The sequence below is a fragment of the Talpa occidentalis genome, unplaced genomic scaffold, assembly GCF_014898055.3.
Source record: "Talpa occidentalis isolate TD23 unplaced genomic scaffold, MPIMG_talOcc4v2.1 talOcc4.11, whole genome shotgun sequence".
Taxonomy (NCBI): domain Eukaryota; kingdom Metazoa; phylum Chordata; class Mammalia; order Eulipotyphla; family Talpidae; genus Talpa; species Talpa occidentalis.
Window position 1 is genome coordinate 73,754,451 of NW_023601104.1, and position 18,589 is coordinate 73,773,039.

At 34.9% G+C, this 18,589-nt stretch overlaps 1 protein-coding gene across 5 annotated transcripts in view; it reads left to right on the top strand.

Annotated features, from left to right (window-relative positions):
• Positions 1–18,589, top strand: part of GPHN (gephyrin) — a 451,561-nt gene that overhangs the window by 420,820 nt on the left and 12,152 nt on the right. For all 5 annotated transcript variants that reach the window (XM_037503527.2, XM_054691156.1, XM_054691159.1 and 2 more), the window contains 4 exons: positions 547–634; positions 8,362–8,435; positions 13,720–13,784; positions 16,257–16,360. In XM_037503527.2, the coding sequence (XP_037359424.1) occupies positions 547–634; positions 8,362–8,435; positions 13,720–13,784; positions 16,257–16,360 (331 nt within the window). The remainder of the gene's footprint in view (positions 1–546; positions 635–8,361; positions 8,436–13,719; positions 13,785–16,256; positions 16,361–18,589) is intronic.

Genomic DNA, 18,589 nt, shown 5'->3' on the forward strand with positions numbered 1-18,589 from the left:
ACTTATTTATAAACTTACCACATCTTCATCATTACCCTACACTTTTGCAAGTGCAGTTTTCTTGCTTGCAAGGCCCTTTCTCAATGCTTTCTGTTAAAATTCAGCCCATTCATTACCAGTCTCAATTAATTTGAGTTATAGTCCCTCTAAAGGTCATCTTTCCGATATCGTGACAGACCAACTATCCAGATGTGCCTGGAGTTTCCTGGAACATGTGACTTTTAATACTAAATCTGCACATTTCTAGGCAAACTAAGAGATAGTACAATACCTTACTGTCTCTCCTTATGCTGCCTTATTAGAGCAAAAAATTTGTACAAGTACCAGTAGCCACTAATTTCACACTTGTAAAATTCTTTCTCCACAATAAGAGTTATGCTGCTATTGACACAGACCCTTTTGATTCCCACTTCATACAGAATATAGCATATTCTGTATTCATGCAAATGCCTTCCCAGTGAATACAGTGGTTTCATTTTAGGTTTGCACTATATCTAAAATCTTTTCCTTGTGTGTGTTAATTTATTTGTCTTTATTTTTTTCCAGCCCAGATGACTTACTCAATGCCTTGAATGAGGGTATCAGTCGTGCTGATGTCATCATCACATCAGGGGGTGTATCCATGGGGGAAAAGGTATGAAAAAACAGGGCTCATGAAAATTTGTCTACTGCATTGTCCTTGCATACAGTTGATTAACTGTGGTCTGGTAGACGTTCTGGTATCCATAACAAAGGTCCTATAAAGCTGAAAATCTATGGGCTTATGAAATCTGTGGACTTTGTAACAGGGATACAACATGGATAGGTGAGAGAGCTTACGTCAAGAGCATCATAGAGAATCCCACAACTTGCAGAATAGTTTTGATGACCCTAGGAGATTTTTAGTTTGTTGCTCACTCGTCTTTACTGCATTAGAGACTGCTTTTATATGTGATATTTACCCCCAAGGTAAAGCTCCAAGATCCTTCCTGTTACTAAAATTTCAATTTAAAGATGGCCTTCCCCAACATATTTCCAAACTGCGAAAGAACCCTTAACTCCCCACAGAGAAGAAAGAAAGGATTAGGCATTCCTTTGCCCCACTGACAAATAATTATAATCATAATGATGAAGATAAAATACAAATATGTATAAGATTTTATAGGACTAAGTATATTTGCATATGGTATACACTTAGTCCAGTAAAAAAAATCACAGTTTGAATCTCTCAGTATAATTAACATTATATATCTTAGTGAAACATGTTCATTTGTGATTATTATTGAGTTCACTGAAAAATGTTATAAAAACAAAATATTCTTTACCACAGTAACCAATCATATTTTTACTGATCGTATTTTAGATCACAAAATATCTTGCCAGTCTATAATCCTTTTCTATGTATCCATTTGTCTTTAATGACTAAACTGAAAAATTAATAAAAATTGTTATGTAAGTTTTTACTAAAATTTATATTTTCTGAGAACTTGATTTATTTTAAGCTAGATCTTATGTATATGATTATTCTTCTGCCTTCCCTCTGTAACTATAAAACATAAAACTGCCTAAATTTATAACCTGACTTTGGTCAGTGAACTCTACTGTCCCTGAGAGCAAATGTCAGGATTCATTACCCTGAACTGAGAATTCTGCCTTCCATTTACAAACTTTAATTTAAAAGTGTTTGACAATAATGCATCAGCTACCAAAAACCTTAGAAGAAAGAGAGAATCTAAGTCCAAGACTACCATGTTAGATTACATCAAAGGGTGAAGGTGTTGAAAAACAAGTAGGTGTTCTTCTTATGGCAGAGTGCCTGGTAAGTAGTCTCCCCTCAAAGTATCCTATAAGTCTTTTGCCTTAGGTGAAGTAAATTGCTGCTGTAAACCTCTCCTGCGGTCACAAAGGCTAGGAGCTGAGATCTGCATTGTAGAAGATCTATAAGAAGTAATTGGCAGCATTTCTGTTTTCATTACCATGGAACTGCCTCTCTGGTGCTCTGAGTATCAAAAAAGCCAACCCTGAAGTTAGGATTATACTTAGATGTTAAATTTGTTATCTCCAGAGAGTATTTCATGCATAATTTATCTTGGTTGCTAATTAATTTGTAGGACAGTACCAATTTGACAACCTAAAATTTGTCTTTTCCATGCTTTTGAAAAGGCTTCAAGTATGAAGCATGTATTGGTTTGGCATTTGTGGCTCAACTGTGATAAGTAAGGGACATTTATCAACCTTAGTTTGCTTCTTAGTATTAACAAAGATGCCATTTATCTTAGAAGTTTTCTCATAAATAAACAGTCAACATAGTAAAACATTGATTTTACTTATTTTATTCTCTGTGTGCTAAGATATATACATTAAACCTTTAAGTTACTAGGAAAGATATTTTAGGAACTGGACATCCCAAGATATTCCATAGGCACTAATGATTGTCATTGCTACATCCTTGAGTGGGAATGAGATGAAAAGAGAAACCAAGAAGAAAAACATAAAGCATAAATGATGCAAACTCCAACCAGTACAAGTTCTAGTCCCGAAAAGAATTCCAGTGTACCTCAATAGCAGAAAGAAAGGAAAGCATAAATGATAGGACATCTGCTTCAGCCCAAGGGCTAACCCTGAAAGGCAGACATAGAAAAGACAGGTACATTAATTAAGGAAAGATCCAGAAGCATGATGATAAAGTAGCAGGCATAAATCTTAAGTCCAGAAACTCAGGTCTGTAGATTTTAATTCATTGAACTTAAATCTTATTGTGAGTACTTATGCTATGGAACTGACAAAAGATTTTAAGCCACTAATGGGGCTCACCCCCTCTGAGTGAATCTTACACCAAGAATCTGGGAGGGACTTGTGAGGCAACAGTGCATATACAAGATGCATCTGGTCACCAGTTTGCACTGAATGCAGTTTGCACTGAATGCATCTAGAGTGTACATGTAGTACCAGTAGATCTTAGGTCTTTGCTACTTTGGGTCATACTAGCAGCACAAGGATCATGGGGAGACTGTCTGTGAGACACACAAGTCTTTATCCACTTCTCAGCCAAGGAGACACCATTTCCGCAGTTGCTCCCTCAAATCTTTCCTGACCTCCACCTCACCCTGCCCCACGTAGTTTTTTCAAAGAGGTTTTCATTTTTTTTAAACACTGAAGCCTTTACCCAAGAAATTATTCTTTGTAGTATCAGTAGTTTAAAGTACCTATGACAGTCCTTTTCCCTAATACTTTGAATTTCTCTTTATTGCAGACACAATTTTTTTGGCAGTATACATCATTTATTTTTTCTCTAAATTATGTTTATTGTGGTCAAGTTAGTTTGCTTCATTGTATCTTTGGTGTTTATAGGTTTAAACTTCTGCAAATGTGTATTATCACGCCATGCCCACCACCAGGATTTCGTTTCCTGCCACCTTACTGAATTTATTTATTATTTCAATTAGTTTCTTTAGTGGCATCTTTAGAGTGTTCCATGTATATTATGTTATCTGCAAATAATGAAACTTTTACTTCTTCTTTGCCAGTTTGTATTCCTTTTATGTATTTCTCCTGCCTGATTTCTCTATCTAGACACCCAATATATGTTGAATACTAGTGGTGAAAGTAGACATCTTGTATTGTACTAGATAAGAGAAAAAACTTTCATTTTTTCACCATTGAGTATGATGATGGCTGTGGGTTTGTCATAGATAATCTTTATTATGTTAAGGAATATTCCATCTATCCTGTTTTTTAAAGGTTTTTATTATACATAAATGGAAATTGAATCTTATCAAAGTCTGCATTTATTTAGATATTTATATTTTTATCTTTCCTTTTGTTGATGTGATGAATTACACTGACTGATTTTCAGAAGTGAAACCAATCCTTTGTCCCTGGAATAAATCCCACTTGGTCAAGATTATAATCTTTTTGATGTATTTTTGGATTTGTTTTGCTGAAATTTTGTTGAGCATTTTTGTATCTATCTTCAGAGAAATTGGTCTGTAATTCTCTTTGTGATACCTTTGTCAGGTTTTGGTATCAGTAAGGTTGACCTCATAGAATGTGTTCGGAAGTTTCCCATCTTTCTCCACTTTTTGGAAGAGTTTGAATAAGATAAATATTAGTTCATCTTTGAAGACTTGGTGGAGCTCACTAGTGAAACCATCTGGGCCGCACTTTTGTTCTTTGGGAGACTTTTGATTACTATTTCAATTTCTGACTTGTGATTAGTCTGCTCAGATTTTCTAGATCTTCCTGGTTCAATCTTGGAGGGTTGTAGATTACTAACAATTTCTCTATTTCATCTAGATTATTCAATTTGTTGGCATATAGGTGCTTACAGTAATCTCTCATGATCTTCTGTATTTCTTAAATGTCTATTATAATTTCTCCTCTTTCATTTCTGATTCTATTTATTAGATTTTTCTCCCATTTTTTTCTTAATGAGTCTAGCTAGCATTTTATCTATTTTGTTGATTTTTTTCAAAGACCTCTTTTTGGTTCATTGATCCTTTGGACTGTATTTCATTTAGTTCTGTGCTAATTTTTATTATTTCCTTCCTTCTACTGGCATTTGGCTTAATTTGTTCTTCCTTATCTAATAACTTGAGGTGAGGCTATTTGAGTCCTTTCTTTTTTCTTGCTGTGGCCTGAATTGCTATATACTTTCCTCTTAGTATCACTTTTACTATGTTCCATAGGTTGTGCCAGACACAAACTATTGACTATAGCTAATAGCAGGGCACTCAGAGCATCAGAAACTTTTTTATAGATGCCACTTAATAAAGTGATAAAATAAAGTTACTAAATAAAAGTGTTTATGTTTTACTGTAATCAATATCAGAATAGGAGATAAGGAAAATTCTTTTGAGAGATAAGGCATATAATTATTCTATAAAAGATTGATCAGTGTTTTCCCTGAAGGTGAAAACATATGCACATCAAGGGCATTGTCAAATCTTCAGGCACTTCTCAGAAAGCATAGAATTTCTAAAATGTTTGTATTAATGACACCTTCCATGAATAATCTAACCTCGGGCAAACTGAGTATCTCTTCTCAGATATGACAGCTTTTCCCCTCCCATGAAACTCTTACAATGGTAACACATCAAACAAACCTAATAATTTCTAGCATCTATTTTTATAAGATGAAAGAACAAAGCTTTGTGATTTCCAAGGTCTGTTCAGGAAATTCCAAAGATAATTTTAGGTGTACAAGATATTCTTTTAAAAGATATTATTTTATTTTTTCTAAATTTAGATCTCATCATTAAAAGGTAAAATCAAGAGTTACCAATAAAGTAGACATAAAGCAGAATAGTTTACACAAAAAGAATAATCTTTCCTCTCATAGGGAAAATATTAATCAATAATCCAAAGAAATGAAACTTATAAACTTGCTAAAAGTTTATTTCTCAAGGTTGAGTTCAGATACAGGTATCATAAAACAAGGCAAATAAAACTCACTTTCAAAATTTGCCCTTTATTTGTATTTAAAACAAAATTTAACAGTTTACTTTAGAACAAAGAGTGGTCTCCAGATCCATAGAGGTCCCTGAAACCCTTTAAGTGGGTCTTCAAGGTCAAAACTATTTCAAAAAAACTAAGACCTCATTTGATATTATTGTCTCATGACAATAAGTTTTTCAACATATGACCATATGATATCTCATTAGACTGAATGCTGAAGCAACTGAGAATCCAACTGAATTCTATTAAGCTAAATGTTACAGACTTTCAAAATTATGAACCAATGTATAAAAATAAATTACTTATATTAACATGAAATGACTATAATTGCTGTTTCCAAAATACCAAGAAGTAAATAATTTTTAATTTATCACATTTTTCATTTTTAATATTTCATGGCAATTTTTTTTAAGGTAACATTGATTTTCTATACTATATATGATTCAGAGGTATAGGGCCACACCTCTTCAGTTGTATGTAACCACACCACACCCACCACCAAGGCACCCATATTCTTCCACCATAGTCCATTTGGCCCCCTCCACACTCTGCTGTCTACCCTCTCCCTTCCTTTGTGATACCCTCAATTCTACAGTCAGACTTCTAGGGCTTGTTAATTGGTTCAGTTCTGTCTGACCCTTTGTTTTTTTTCTCTATATTCCACATGTAAGTAAAACTATCCAGTATTTGTAACTCCTTCTGACTTATTAGTTAGCATCATCCTCTCTAGTTCCACACATGTAATCACAAATGGCAAAAGCTCATCTTTTTTTTATAACTGAGTGATATTCCATTGTGTATATATATATATGACATCTTAATCCTCTCATCTGTCCTTGGACACAGATTGTTTCCATAACTGGGCTATTGTGAATAGTGCTACAGTGAACATAGGAGTGCATATATATCCCTTCAAATTAGCATTTTTGCATTCTCAATTTCTAATGCTAAATATCAATAGATATAACCCACATAAGCAAAAGCTGTAGAAATCCTTAACAAATTTAAATATAAGAGTATGCAAAGGCTCCTGAGACCCTTTTGAGAACTGGAATACACACTCATACCCATTTTTTTCCTTTAAAACAAGAGTACACAGTTATACTTCTCTGTCGTTACTGCTCCTAATGTAATTGTAGTCCCCGTATTCATTATGCAGAATTTAGAAAATGACCAATTTCTATTTCACAGGGAAAACTAGAGAGCATAGATAATTTAGAAATCACATGTAAGCATTATAGCAGACTAATAGAACTCATAAACACACGGAATACAGCTTTCTCCAGCCACACACATTCCTTTTGTACCTTCTTAATGTAGCAAAGATGAACAAAGAACATTCATTAACATGACCCAAAAATATAATGTATCTGTAGCATATAAAAATAAGAAACAAAGTAATTAACTTAAAAACAAAAGCATATTAACTTTAAATAATGTTAATTAATCAAAGAGCTAATATTTAATCTTACTTGAAAATCATCTAGATATCTGATGATTATTCGTGATTATTATCAATTTGAGATTTTAAGTTTCTTAAAAACTTAAAAAAAATAGTTTTAAACAAAACTATTTGTATGCTGACAGACTATAAACATAGTTACTACTTAAAAGGTTTTTAGAATAATGGGTTCAATTTCACTGAACCCAGTTTTACATTTTTCACAGTCTTAAATATTAATAAGAATAATGTCAACTTATTTGATGAAGAAACCTATACAAATTCAAGAAAAACAAACCCAAGTAGAAAAAAATGCCTTTGTCTAATTATATTTAACATTCATAAATAAGAGAAAGAATATCTCTGGGTTTTCTTAATAACCAAAATAATTGAGGTAGTTTTATTTACCAAAGATTTATCTTAGTTATGAGCACTTTGATTCTTAAAATTATTGGAATTATTTTAGTGCAGCACATTTATAATATTATAAGTTAAATTTCCTTATTATCTGGGAACTTAGGAATATTATGTTTATAAGAACTTACCTCTCTAAGTCAATCAGAACAGAAAAACTTTAGTTTCCAGAGACAATGTAATTGTTTTTGGTGTTTTGTTTTGTTTTGTTTCACTAGCAAAGGAAAATTTGTTATGGTTCTGTGATCAAGACTCTTCTCTCCAGAACCTACTAAAACTAGAGAGTAGGTGAGAGAATCTCATGTCCCACTACCCCAGCACTTCCATCACATTCAGATTCAGATGGAAAGGAGCCAGGATATGGGGACAGTCTGGGTCCAGAGCACATGACAAGGAAGGCCAGCTCTGCATGATGATCTTGTAGGCATATAGTTTATGTAGCCTCCAGAGATAGGAAAATAATTCACACTCAACATAGCAAGATAAACAGATGGTTTGCTATAAAACCAAATTCCCCATCAAATGCCACGAATGACCATGCACAGAAATAAAAACAGAATCAAAGAGGACAAAAATGGAGAACCCTAAAGGTAATATAGCTCAAGTTTTATTCCTTCGTGGCATTCATTTCAAGAACCAAGGAAAGGTTTCCCCAGGTTTAAGGCACACAAAAAGTGTACTGTTCCGACAAGGAGATCTACCCTTAAAAAAAGGACAATAACCTACCAAGTAATGATATTATATGTTCATGTGATTTTGGTTTATTATCTAGCTCCTACTTAGATGTACTTTCTGTGGGAGCAGGAACATTGTCTCCTTTGTTCAAGGTTATATCCTCCTGTACCTAGTTTGGTCATCAGCATATACCAGAAGGTGCTCAGCAAATATTTATTGAATGACTGAATGAGTAAGTAAGGAAAAAAGAGATAAAGAAATATTTGTCTTAAGTAAATTAACTTCAGTAATACAAGGTGTTTCTTTTCCTTTCAATCTAATTTATTTTATTTTCTAAAGTTTTGAAAATATATTAGAATATTTGAAAATAAAGTGATTATTTTTCATATTTGCAGGACTATCTCAAGCAGGTGCTGGACATTGATCTTCATGCTCAGATCCATTTTGGCAGGGTTTTTATGAAACCAGGGTATGCAAATAATCTTATTATCGCATATATGGGGTTGACTTGGCTTGCTTTGACTAATAGCTTATTTATTAGTAATTTATAATTTATTGTAGAATTATTTTTTTTAAAGATTTATTTATTTATACAAGCACTGGGTACAGTCAGAAGCGTGGGAGGGTGAGAGAATTCACCAGAGCCAGAGCAGGGAACAGAACAGGCAGACTGATGAAATACACTGCTGAGGGGAGCAGTGGGCATGGCAGGAGAGGTCTGTCTCTCCATGTGGGACCCTTGCTGGCAGCCAGGGATCGAACAGGCACTGCAGAGGCTGCGGGCAGCTTCACAGCCTAGTGCTCAACTACTGCGCCACCAGAGAAGGTCCAGAATTATTTATTCTAATAAAATAAAACATTATATATAGTAATAAAAATCTTTTCAGAAATGTAACTTCTATTTGAAATGGGAATTCATTTTCCTTATGAATCACTGGGTTTGCTATAACCAAACCAAAGCAACTTTTTAATTGAATGCTCTATTCTCAGAATTTACAGATTACAGATTATGTAAAATAATTGAACAACAAAAAATAAACAAAGCAAAGCAAACCTTTCCAAACCTTTTTCCCTTTACTACCCATGTCTACTTCTTTCTTTCTCCTTTTCTCTCCATACTGCTTCTTTCTCTCTCTTTAAAAATATTTTAGGGCCTCCCCAGTGGCGTAGCAGGTTGAATGCAGTGCTGTGAAGCTGTCCACAGCCTCTGCGGCATCGGTTTGATTCCCGGCTGGCCAGGGAGCTACCCACATGGCACAGCAGACCTCTCCTGCCTCGCCCGCTGCTCCCCTCAGCAGTGTATTTCAGTCTTTCTGCCTGTTCTGCTCCCTACTTTGTCTCTGGTGAATTCTCTCACCCTCCCGCACCTCTGGCCTGTACCCCAGTGCTTGTATAAATAAATTTTTTAAAAAATTTTAGTATGAAAATTCTTACCCACACACATAAGTGGGGAGAACAATGAAACTTCCATGTACTCATCTCCCAACTTCAGTAACTATCAACATTCTCCTGTAATTCTTTTATCAGTCCCCTTCTTACCTTCTTGGAAGGACAGAAGCCTAGATTGTTTTAAAGCAAATTCTAGACATCATGTCATTTTTGTATATATCACAAATAATAACAACAGCTTTCACTTATGTAATCACATTAGTATTATCTGCCTAACAAAATTAATAGGAATTCCTCCATATCATCTAGTACTATGATCATATTCAAAATTCTCCCAAATGTCAAGAAAAAGAATGTCCTGTTTTGTATTGTTTGGATTAGGATTCAAGCCATGTCCTCTTTTACTATATTTGACTGTTAAATCTTCATTAAATCTGAACATTTACTCCCACTTCTTCTTTTGTTAAGTCATTGACTTCTCCTAAGAAATGGATTTGGTTGACTGCTTCCTGTGGTGGTAATAAATTTTCCTCTCACCAATATATCTATAGACTAGGAATTAGACATAAAGGTCTGATTCACTTCAGATTTAATTTTTTTTCCTTTACAATACTTCATAATTAGTATTTCACAGTGCTTCTTACTGACTCCCACAAGGAAAGAAAAATAACCACATGCCAACATCTTGCACATCACCTATGGAAGAACTGATGGAAATTCTGTAATCAGTTATAAATCCTTAAATAATGACAAATATTGGTGTGCTGAACATGTGCGGCCATATCTTTAAGCAGTAGTTTACATGTTCAGATCCCTGTTACCCTATACACTTTTGATACCCCCATTCAAAGGAGCATTCCAGCATGCCTCCATCTTGTCAGGGCCAACAGAAATAATACTTTAATTCAGAATTATATTCTGATGCCTGCTCATAAGAACCCTAAGAGAAAATGGCCATGAGATTTACCAGTTGTTACAAGTAAGATATGGGAACTATCTGCAAATTTCAGAAACCTTTTTTTTCAGTGTGAGGCAGCTCTCCTAATATCCCTGATCTATCAGGTACCTTGTGTCAGTTCTTGATAGACATCAGGCTTTTACTGCCATGATTTTACCACTTAAGTATGAAGGTGTGATCAATCCCAGAGGCTTTCTCCACAATTTGATAGAATTTATATTTTCTGGTATTTCTGAAGTTGCCCCTAGGCTCTTTGATTACTGAAACTGTTGAATTGGAATTATTCTTCTTTAGAACAATTTTATCTTAAGCAAATATGCTGTGGATACACAGGCTTTTTCCCCCATTCCTATGGCAGTGCTAATTTGATTAGAATAGAGAACATCTGCAAAGTGTGTCAATGTGCTACTCACACATTATTTTCAATCTATTGTTTACTTAACACTTCAACTTCAATTCATCAGTTCCAAATGTTTTTTGCCATTACATTTTGATCGCAACAGAATTGAATAATGGTGTTGAGTTCAAAGGAAATATCTTTTCATTTAAACCATTTAAACAAAAACTTCACAGCCTAGCAAAAGGACACTCGTGACAACAATGCATGATTTTAAAATAAAAATATTTTGTTGTGATAGAATATTTTAAAATGAAGGCCTCCCTGGTGGTGCAGTGGTTTGAGTACAGCACTGTGAAGCTGTCTGCAGCCTCTCAGGTTTGATTCCCAGCTGGCCAGGGAGATACCCACATGGCACAGCAGACCTCTCCTGTCTCACCCGCTGCTCCCCTCAGCAGTGTATGTCAGTGGATCTGCCTGTTCTGCTCCCCGATCTGTCTCTGGTGAATTCTCTCACCCTCCCGCACCTCTGGCATGTACCCCAGTTCTTGTATAAATAAATTTAAAAAAAAAAAAAGAATCCTTTAAAATGATTCACTTTAGGAAAATCATACTATCTGCCTATAAGATGCAGAAGATAAATTAGCTTAAAATACAGTATAAGGAAGTTATTACCCATCCCCTCCTCACTCTTACTGTGAGTTTTTGTTTTAATGAAGTGGTTTAAAATCAATTAAATTCCTTTAATTGACCATAATTTCACACTTGTCTAAAGTCAAGAAAAATTTGGATGTAATTGCAATTTAATAGTAAAACAAAAAATATAAAAAAATCAAGAACAATTTAGCTTTGCCCTTCCAACATACAGTGCATTCTGAAAACAATTAAACTTTCATTTTAGACACAGAGATACTGAAAAAAAGTGCACTTGAAGTATTATCAACCAGATCTACTAATCTCCCACAATTTTTATGGGTCATCTATAGTCAACATAGCTGTCAATGAAAATGTATCTTGAGGGCCTCCCCGGTGGCGCAGCGGTTCAGCGCTGGGTTGCAAGGCTGCCCTCAGCCTCTGCAGCGCCGGTTTGATCCCCGGCCACTGGGTGAGGGTCCCACATGGCGTGCAGACCTCTCCTGCCACCAGCTGCTCCCCTCAGCAATGTACTTCGCCCATCTGCCTGTTCTGCTCCCTGCTCTGGCTCTGGTGAATTCTCTCACCCTCCCGCACTTCTGATTGTACCCAATGCTTGTATAAATAAATAAATAAATCTTTAAAAAAAAAAAAAAAATGTATCTTGAAAATTATTTTTATCACACAGTACCAATCATTACTAAATAACTTATCAATAAATTGCTATGACAGTCTAATGTCATTTTTCTAAAATAGCAAAGAATCAGCAGTAAGCAAAAGAGACCTCAGAGGAGACAAAAAATAGGTATTACAGAGTCCATATGCTAATACTTTATAGCATAATGAGTGCCTTATCCAATTTTGAGCCATAAAGTTAGAAAAACCTTAGTTCAAATTTTTGTTTCCCCATTAAATAACTGAGTGGATTTGGTCAAATTGCTTACTCTCTCTGAGTTTCAGTTTCCCCATCTATAAAATGGGATTATAATTGTCACCTCACAGGATTGTTGTGACAATTAAGTGAAATAATTGAGTATAGTACAAAATAGTGGCTTTTATTATTATTATTATTATTATTATCATTCTAACCATATAAATGTTACTTCTACTTTCTAGTTCTCAAACCTAAAGCCACTTTGGCAGCCCATTATTTAGGGAAGCCACTGGGGTGGCGGGGGGACAGGGAAAACAATAGAAACAAGAACTACAGAAAAACAGCAGTGTGTTTTGTGGGATCATGAATTATAAGTAAAAGCAATACATAATACCTATCTGACCCAACATCACTGCATTACTAGCAAAGTACAATAAATTAATAATAGCTGTGAATCATCAAAAAAAAGTTAATATTTTATCATATTATTGCAAAGAGTAATGAATGAGTGATCCATTTTTGGAAGACCAATCTGTAAAAATAAAAACTATATGGGTGCTTAAAGGGGTATTTTTCAACTCTATGAAAACTTTAGTATTCCCTAAGGATTTTGCATCACTCAAGTTTCAATAATGAAATGAAATTTTGAGCTGAATTTCTATATAAGCGGCCATCAATAGAAAAAATATTGCTTTCTTTTTTGTTTTAACTGAGATAAAGTTGGTTTACATTGTTATTGGAATTTTGGAAACTTAAGATCCCCCCAACCTCAGGTGTAGTCACCATAGTGCTTCCTCCACCAAGGTGCGCCTACTCCACCACCATAGTCCATTGTGTTCCCGCCCCACCTGTTTTTATTTGTCCTCCCTCTTCCTCTCCTTGTCGTCCTCCCTCTCTGCATGCCCATTCCTCTCATGACACTCATGCTTACCCCTTTCTGCACCCATCCATCATAAGGATTCATGTCGGAATCCTCAGGAGGTATAATTTGAAGATATTTTTTAGTTATAATCACTTTAATTTTGTATTAGCCATGATATTTTATTTATTTTGACATTCCTGAAAACTCCACTTATAAAAGAGAGGCTTTTATGTTTATTGCTGAGTATAGTTTTAAAGAATTGAGAACTACTCATCTTGTTCATTCAATAGGCATTTATCTGATAGACGTATTATCAGGTAATTTTCTGATAATGGGAATGATTGTTATAAATCTCCAGCAAAAATAGTATGGACCTTATTAACTGGAGAGAGAAAGAAACTCCAGGATTTGCAATACACATCTATAACACTGGCAGGAAGGAGTATCATAGCTACAGAAAACCAGTTAGTTTGGTTATTTCAAAACAGAAGACACCAAAAACAAACACTTGAAACTCTTGAAACACTTCTGGGTATAAAAGATTAAAGCAGAGTCAACAGAGAAGTCGGGGTTGGTTTGTTTGTTTGTTTGCTTTAACGATAAGTTATCTGTATGGAGAGCCACATAAAAAAACTGGACTACTTAATTTACTTATTGTATTACTTAGCAGTCACTAACAAATAACCTCTTTTTTCTCTAGCCTACCAACAACATTTGCAACTTTGGATATTGATGGTGTAAGAAAAATAATCTTTGCACTACCAGGTAAGAATAATTGAAATAGTTTCTTTTGTTTTGCTCTTAAAAAATGACCCAAATCTTTTTTTTTTTAAGATTTATTTATATATGCATACAAGAACTAGGGTACGGGCCACAGGCGTGGAGGGTGAGAGGATTCACCGGAGACAGAGTGGGAAACAAAACAAGCAGATTGACTGAAATACATTGCTGAGGGGAGCAGCGGGCGAGTTAGGAGAGGTGTGCTGCGCCATGTGGGTAGCTCCCTGGCTGGGGATCAAACTCATGCTACAGTGGCTACAGATAGCTTCATAGGTTGTCTTAACCCCTTGCACCACCAGGGAGGCCCGACCCAAATCTTTTTAAACCCCACATGATAAGTCCCTTATCAGAATATCTGGTTTGGAATCTGAAAGACTTGGGCTCAAATCCCAGCTTTACTTACTGTATGACCTTGAACAAATCACTTATCCTCTCTTTTGCTGTTTCTTCATCTATAAGTGTGACTAATATCTACTTCATTGGGTTGGTGGGAAAACCAAACTCTAAGATGATAACTGAATATTAGCTGTCATTAGATCTTTCTGGTGTACTTTACCTTATAGGAAGTTAGTCTGAGTTAGCAGTCCAGTCACCTCCCACTGCTAGAATTATTATACTCAAAGAGCCTGGAATCACCCATGCAAATAGTAGAACAAAAAATACAAAACTGCCTTTTTTCCTTGCCAGATTCAGACTGGTTGGGGGAAACAGAGGGGAAAGTAGGTAATTTTGGTGGCTATATAAATCTGGTGGATTTGGGGTGTTTATCTGCTTTTTGTATTAAATAAATTCAAAAGAGTTATGAAGAAAGGCAGGCAGAGGGCCTCCCTGGTGGCGCAGCCGGTTGAGCACAGCGCTGTGAAGCTGTCCGTAGCCTCTGCAGTGCCCGTTCAATTCCCGGCCTGCCAGGGAGATTCCCACATGGCATGGCAGACCTCTCCTGCCCACTGTGTATTTCGGTCCTTCTGCCCTCAGCAGTGTATTTCACTCCTTCTGCCTGTTCTGCTCCCTGCTTATCTCTGGTGAATTCTCTCACCCTCCTGTGCCTCTGGCCTGTACCCCAGTGCTTGTATAAATAAATAAATCTTAAGAAAAAAAATTTAAGAAAGGCAGGTAGAGTAATTTAGAACTTCAAGAACATTTTTGAAAATCTGATCTATAAACATGAGATTTTTATCATATAGGAAAATTTTAAGAGAAAGGACATGTAAGTAAAGTAGTCCTCAAAATGTATCTTTAGGGCCTTTAGTATATCCTTGGATACTCAAAAAAAACGTAAAGAAGCGTGATCCTCTTCTTAGCTTTATTTTGCCTAAAAGAGACAGTTTATTTTGTATACAGGAGGTGTGCCTTGATCTAAAGACATAGTGATGATTTAACAAAGATTGTTACAACTGGAGCCTATTTCACCATTATAAAGTACTGTTGATCTGCCAAAGAAGTTAAAATTAAATAACCTGTATTCAAATTGATACTGACGTTTTCTCTGCTCTGCCTGAATGAACCAAAAGAGGGCAGCAACAACTCACATGTTCAGATTGTGAGTCACAAAGTGTTTCCTTTCACAAGAATTTTAAAATTTAAATTGTATTTCTACCTTCCTGAGGGATATGCATTTAAAACCATTACTAATTTTGATTTACTTTAACACAGTTTAAAAGTTTTGGGTAGCTACTTGCTCTTTTTTTTGTTTTGTTTTTTTAAATTGCTGTAATAACACTTTGGAAAAATACAAATAAACTTTAAGAAATGTTACCCATATTCCACCTCTCCATGGAAATAACCACTGCTTGTAATTTTCTGATAACATCCTCCTAATACTTTTTCTTATGTAGAGCAATTCACTTTTTATGGGGTAATTTTATAAAGCAATCGGAATTCTATAACTTTTTAACAATAGCTTGGGCAAAGTAATCAATTCTCATTACAGTTTGCTGTCCTGTTGAACAACTCATTTTTTTTTAATTGAAGTGATTAGTACTTCTCATCACTTTTTACAACTTAAAAAAAATCTATTCTTAGCTACTTTTGTGGATAGAAGAAATTAAAGGTATGATTTTAACTAATAATAGGTTGAAAGTGCTGCGAACGGTTCGACACTAATAATAGGTTGAAGGAACCATTACCTTTCACTTTGATGATGTAATTAGCAGCATGTAGCAAGGTATTATCAAGATTAATAATGCCTTTGTATTTATGGCTCTCAGGAATGTAGAAATAAATGGTCTTAAACAACTTCTGGGCATCAGAAGTCTCTGCATTTACTGATAGACTCAAATGTTTATACTTTCTGTAGCATTTGGTTGACTATAGCTTTATTCTGACATCCTTTTGGATTCAAAGTAATTTACATCTTTTATTGCTTCCATCTATATGATACCTGAAGGTATAGACAGACATAATTATTTGGCAGATTTCTATGAGTGTACAATAAATCACTGCTTCATTGACTTTCAGGGAATCCTGTGTCAGCTGTGGTTACCTGCAATCTCTTTGTTGTGCCTGCACTGAGAAAAATGCAAGGCATCTTGGATCCTCGACCAACTATCATCAAAGCCAGGGTAATATTTTCTAATAACCAACAACCAAAATTGAAGCCAAATAACAAGGATATACTTTCCTAACTTCCCAAAGGAAACACTTGGAGTTTTATGTGTTAGCATTGAGGGGAAATGCAGTTATATTCTCCCCTTCAAGTTGAAGGGGAAAGCATGACTATTATTCCCCTCCCACATTTATTCTGTAATTTCTAAAGTGAATAATTTTCTTCATCTAAAAGTCTATATGGGAATAGATATGTTTTGACAAAATGGTTAATAGAATGTGCCTTAAAACCAAACCTATATGGAATTAGGAACCAGAATTATCTTTCCTTGATGTAAACTCACAGAGAATAGTTGACCTGCTTGCTTTCCCTGTGACCTTACTGATAAATTTTTAGCCATTCAGATAAAGACAAAAGACTAGAAAGAGGTTCTAGTGGATCAGAAGGAAGGGTGACTTTGTTATTTTTTAGATAAGGATTACTAAGCCTGAGGAATTATACTTATGGTAAAAGTCACTTAGAAATTAAACTCCCCTTCTCCACCAGGACTTTCAATTTTATTTACTACTTTCAACTTATTGTGTAAAACAAATGTCTATAAAACTAATGAATAATTTTCTTCACAATATAAACTGTAATAGCAAAGCATTATTTTTCCTTATTTAAGATTTTATTAAGATATAACTGATACACAAAAAATGTATGCATTTAATGTATATATTTTGATGAGTTTGGACATATACATACACCCATGATGCTATTACCACAATTAAGGCACTAAACATAGCCATCACTTCCAAAGTTTTCCTTGTATTCTCTTGTGGTTTGTTTTGTTTGTTTCATGGTAAAAACATATAATATGAGAACTCTTAACATCTCCTCTTAACATATTTTAAATACTGCATTAACTGTAGGTACTATGTTGTACAGCAGACCTCTGGAATTTTTCCATCTTGCAAAACAGAAACTAGATACCTATTGAGCAACAATACCTCATTTCCTCCTCTTCCCAGTCCCTGGCAACCACCATTCTATTCTCTACTTCTATGAGTTTATTTTAGATACCTAACAAAAGTGAATCATGCAGTATTTGTCTTTCTGTGACTAGTTTGTTTCATTTAGCATAATGTACTCTAGGTTTGTCCTTGTCACAAGTGATAGGATGTCTTTCCTTTTTAAGACTGAATAGCATACAGCATTTTTCTTTGTCCAGTCATTTGTTGATGAACATGTGGGGTTTTTTTTTCATCTCTTATTATTGTGAATAATGCTACATTGAACATGGGGACGCAGATATCTCTTTGAGATCCTTGTTTCAATTCTTTTGGACATATACCCAGAAGGAGGGTTGCTAGATTATATGATAGTTCTATTTTTAATTTTTGAAGAACCTCAGAATTTCTGAGGGAACGCCATACTAGCTGAATCATTCAACGTAAGGGTTCCAGTTTCTCTCTATAGTCGCCAATATTTGTCATTATTCATTTATTTATTTATTTTTGGTTCATGGCCAACAGATGTGAGGTGATACCTTACTATGGTTTTGATCTATATTTCTCTGATGATTGCTGATGCTTAGAATGCTTTCATATACTTTATGGCTATTTGAATGTAGTCAAATATAGCATGAATTTGAATGACCACTACAGTATTTACCAGATTATAACCCTTAACATATGTAGTGATTTCCCTTTCTAATTTTGCCTCTTCTTAAATCCTGTTTCTAGGTCTAATCATGTCAGCATCTCCAGTTGAAGTCCCCCAATGCTTTTCTTGGCCCCAGTGTTAAATACAAAATACCCAAGTAGAGAACCCTTCAACACAAGTTCTGTTTTCCTTTCCAGTTTCAAATGTCTTCCCATCTTACATTCTGACTATACCAACCTGTTTACTATTTCTAGAATGAACATGAGATCCCCTGCCTATGCCTGTGATTACTCTTTTTCCTAGAAGTTTCTCCCCCAACCATCATCATCTCCTTGGAAAATTCCTTAATAATAACACTCAGGCATCACATTTCATGTGAAGCCTTTCTCACTGTTTCTAAGAAGGTTTAATTATTTATGGCTTCATGTCCCCTTACATCACATAAACATCCCTGTGTTAATATTCTTACATTGTATTGGCAATGGCAATTACTTACTTTAAGAATTGTTTGTGGTAATTTCTCTACAAGATAAGCAGGGCAAAGAGGAAGGATAAAATATTTCTTCCATTTTTAAATTAATTTTATTTTTAGAACACA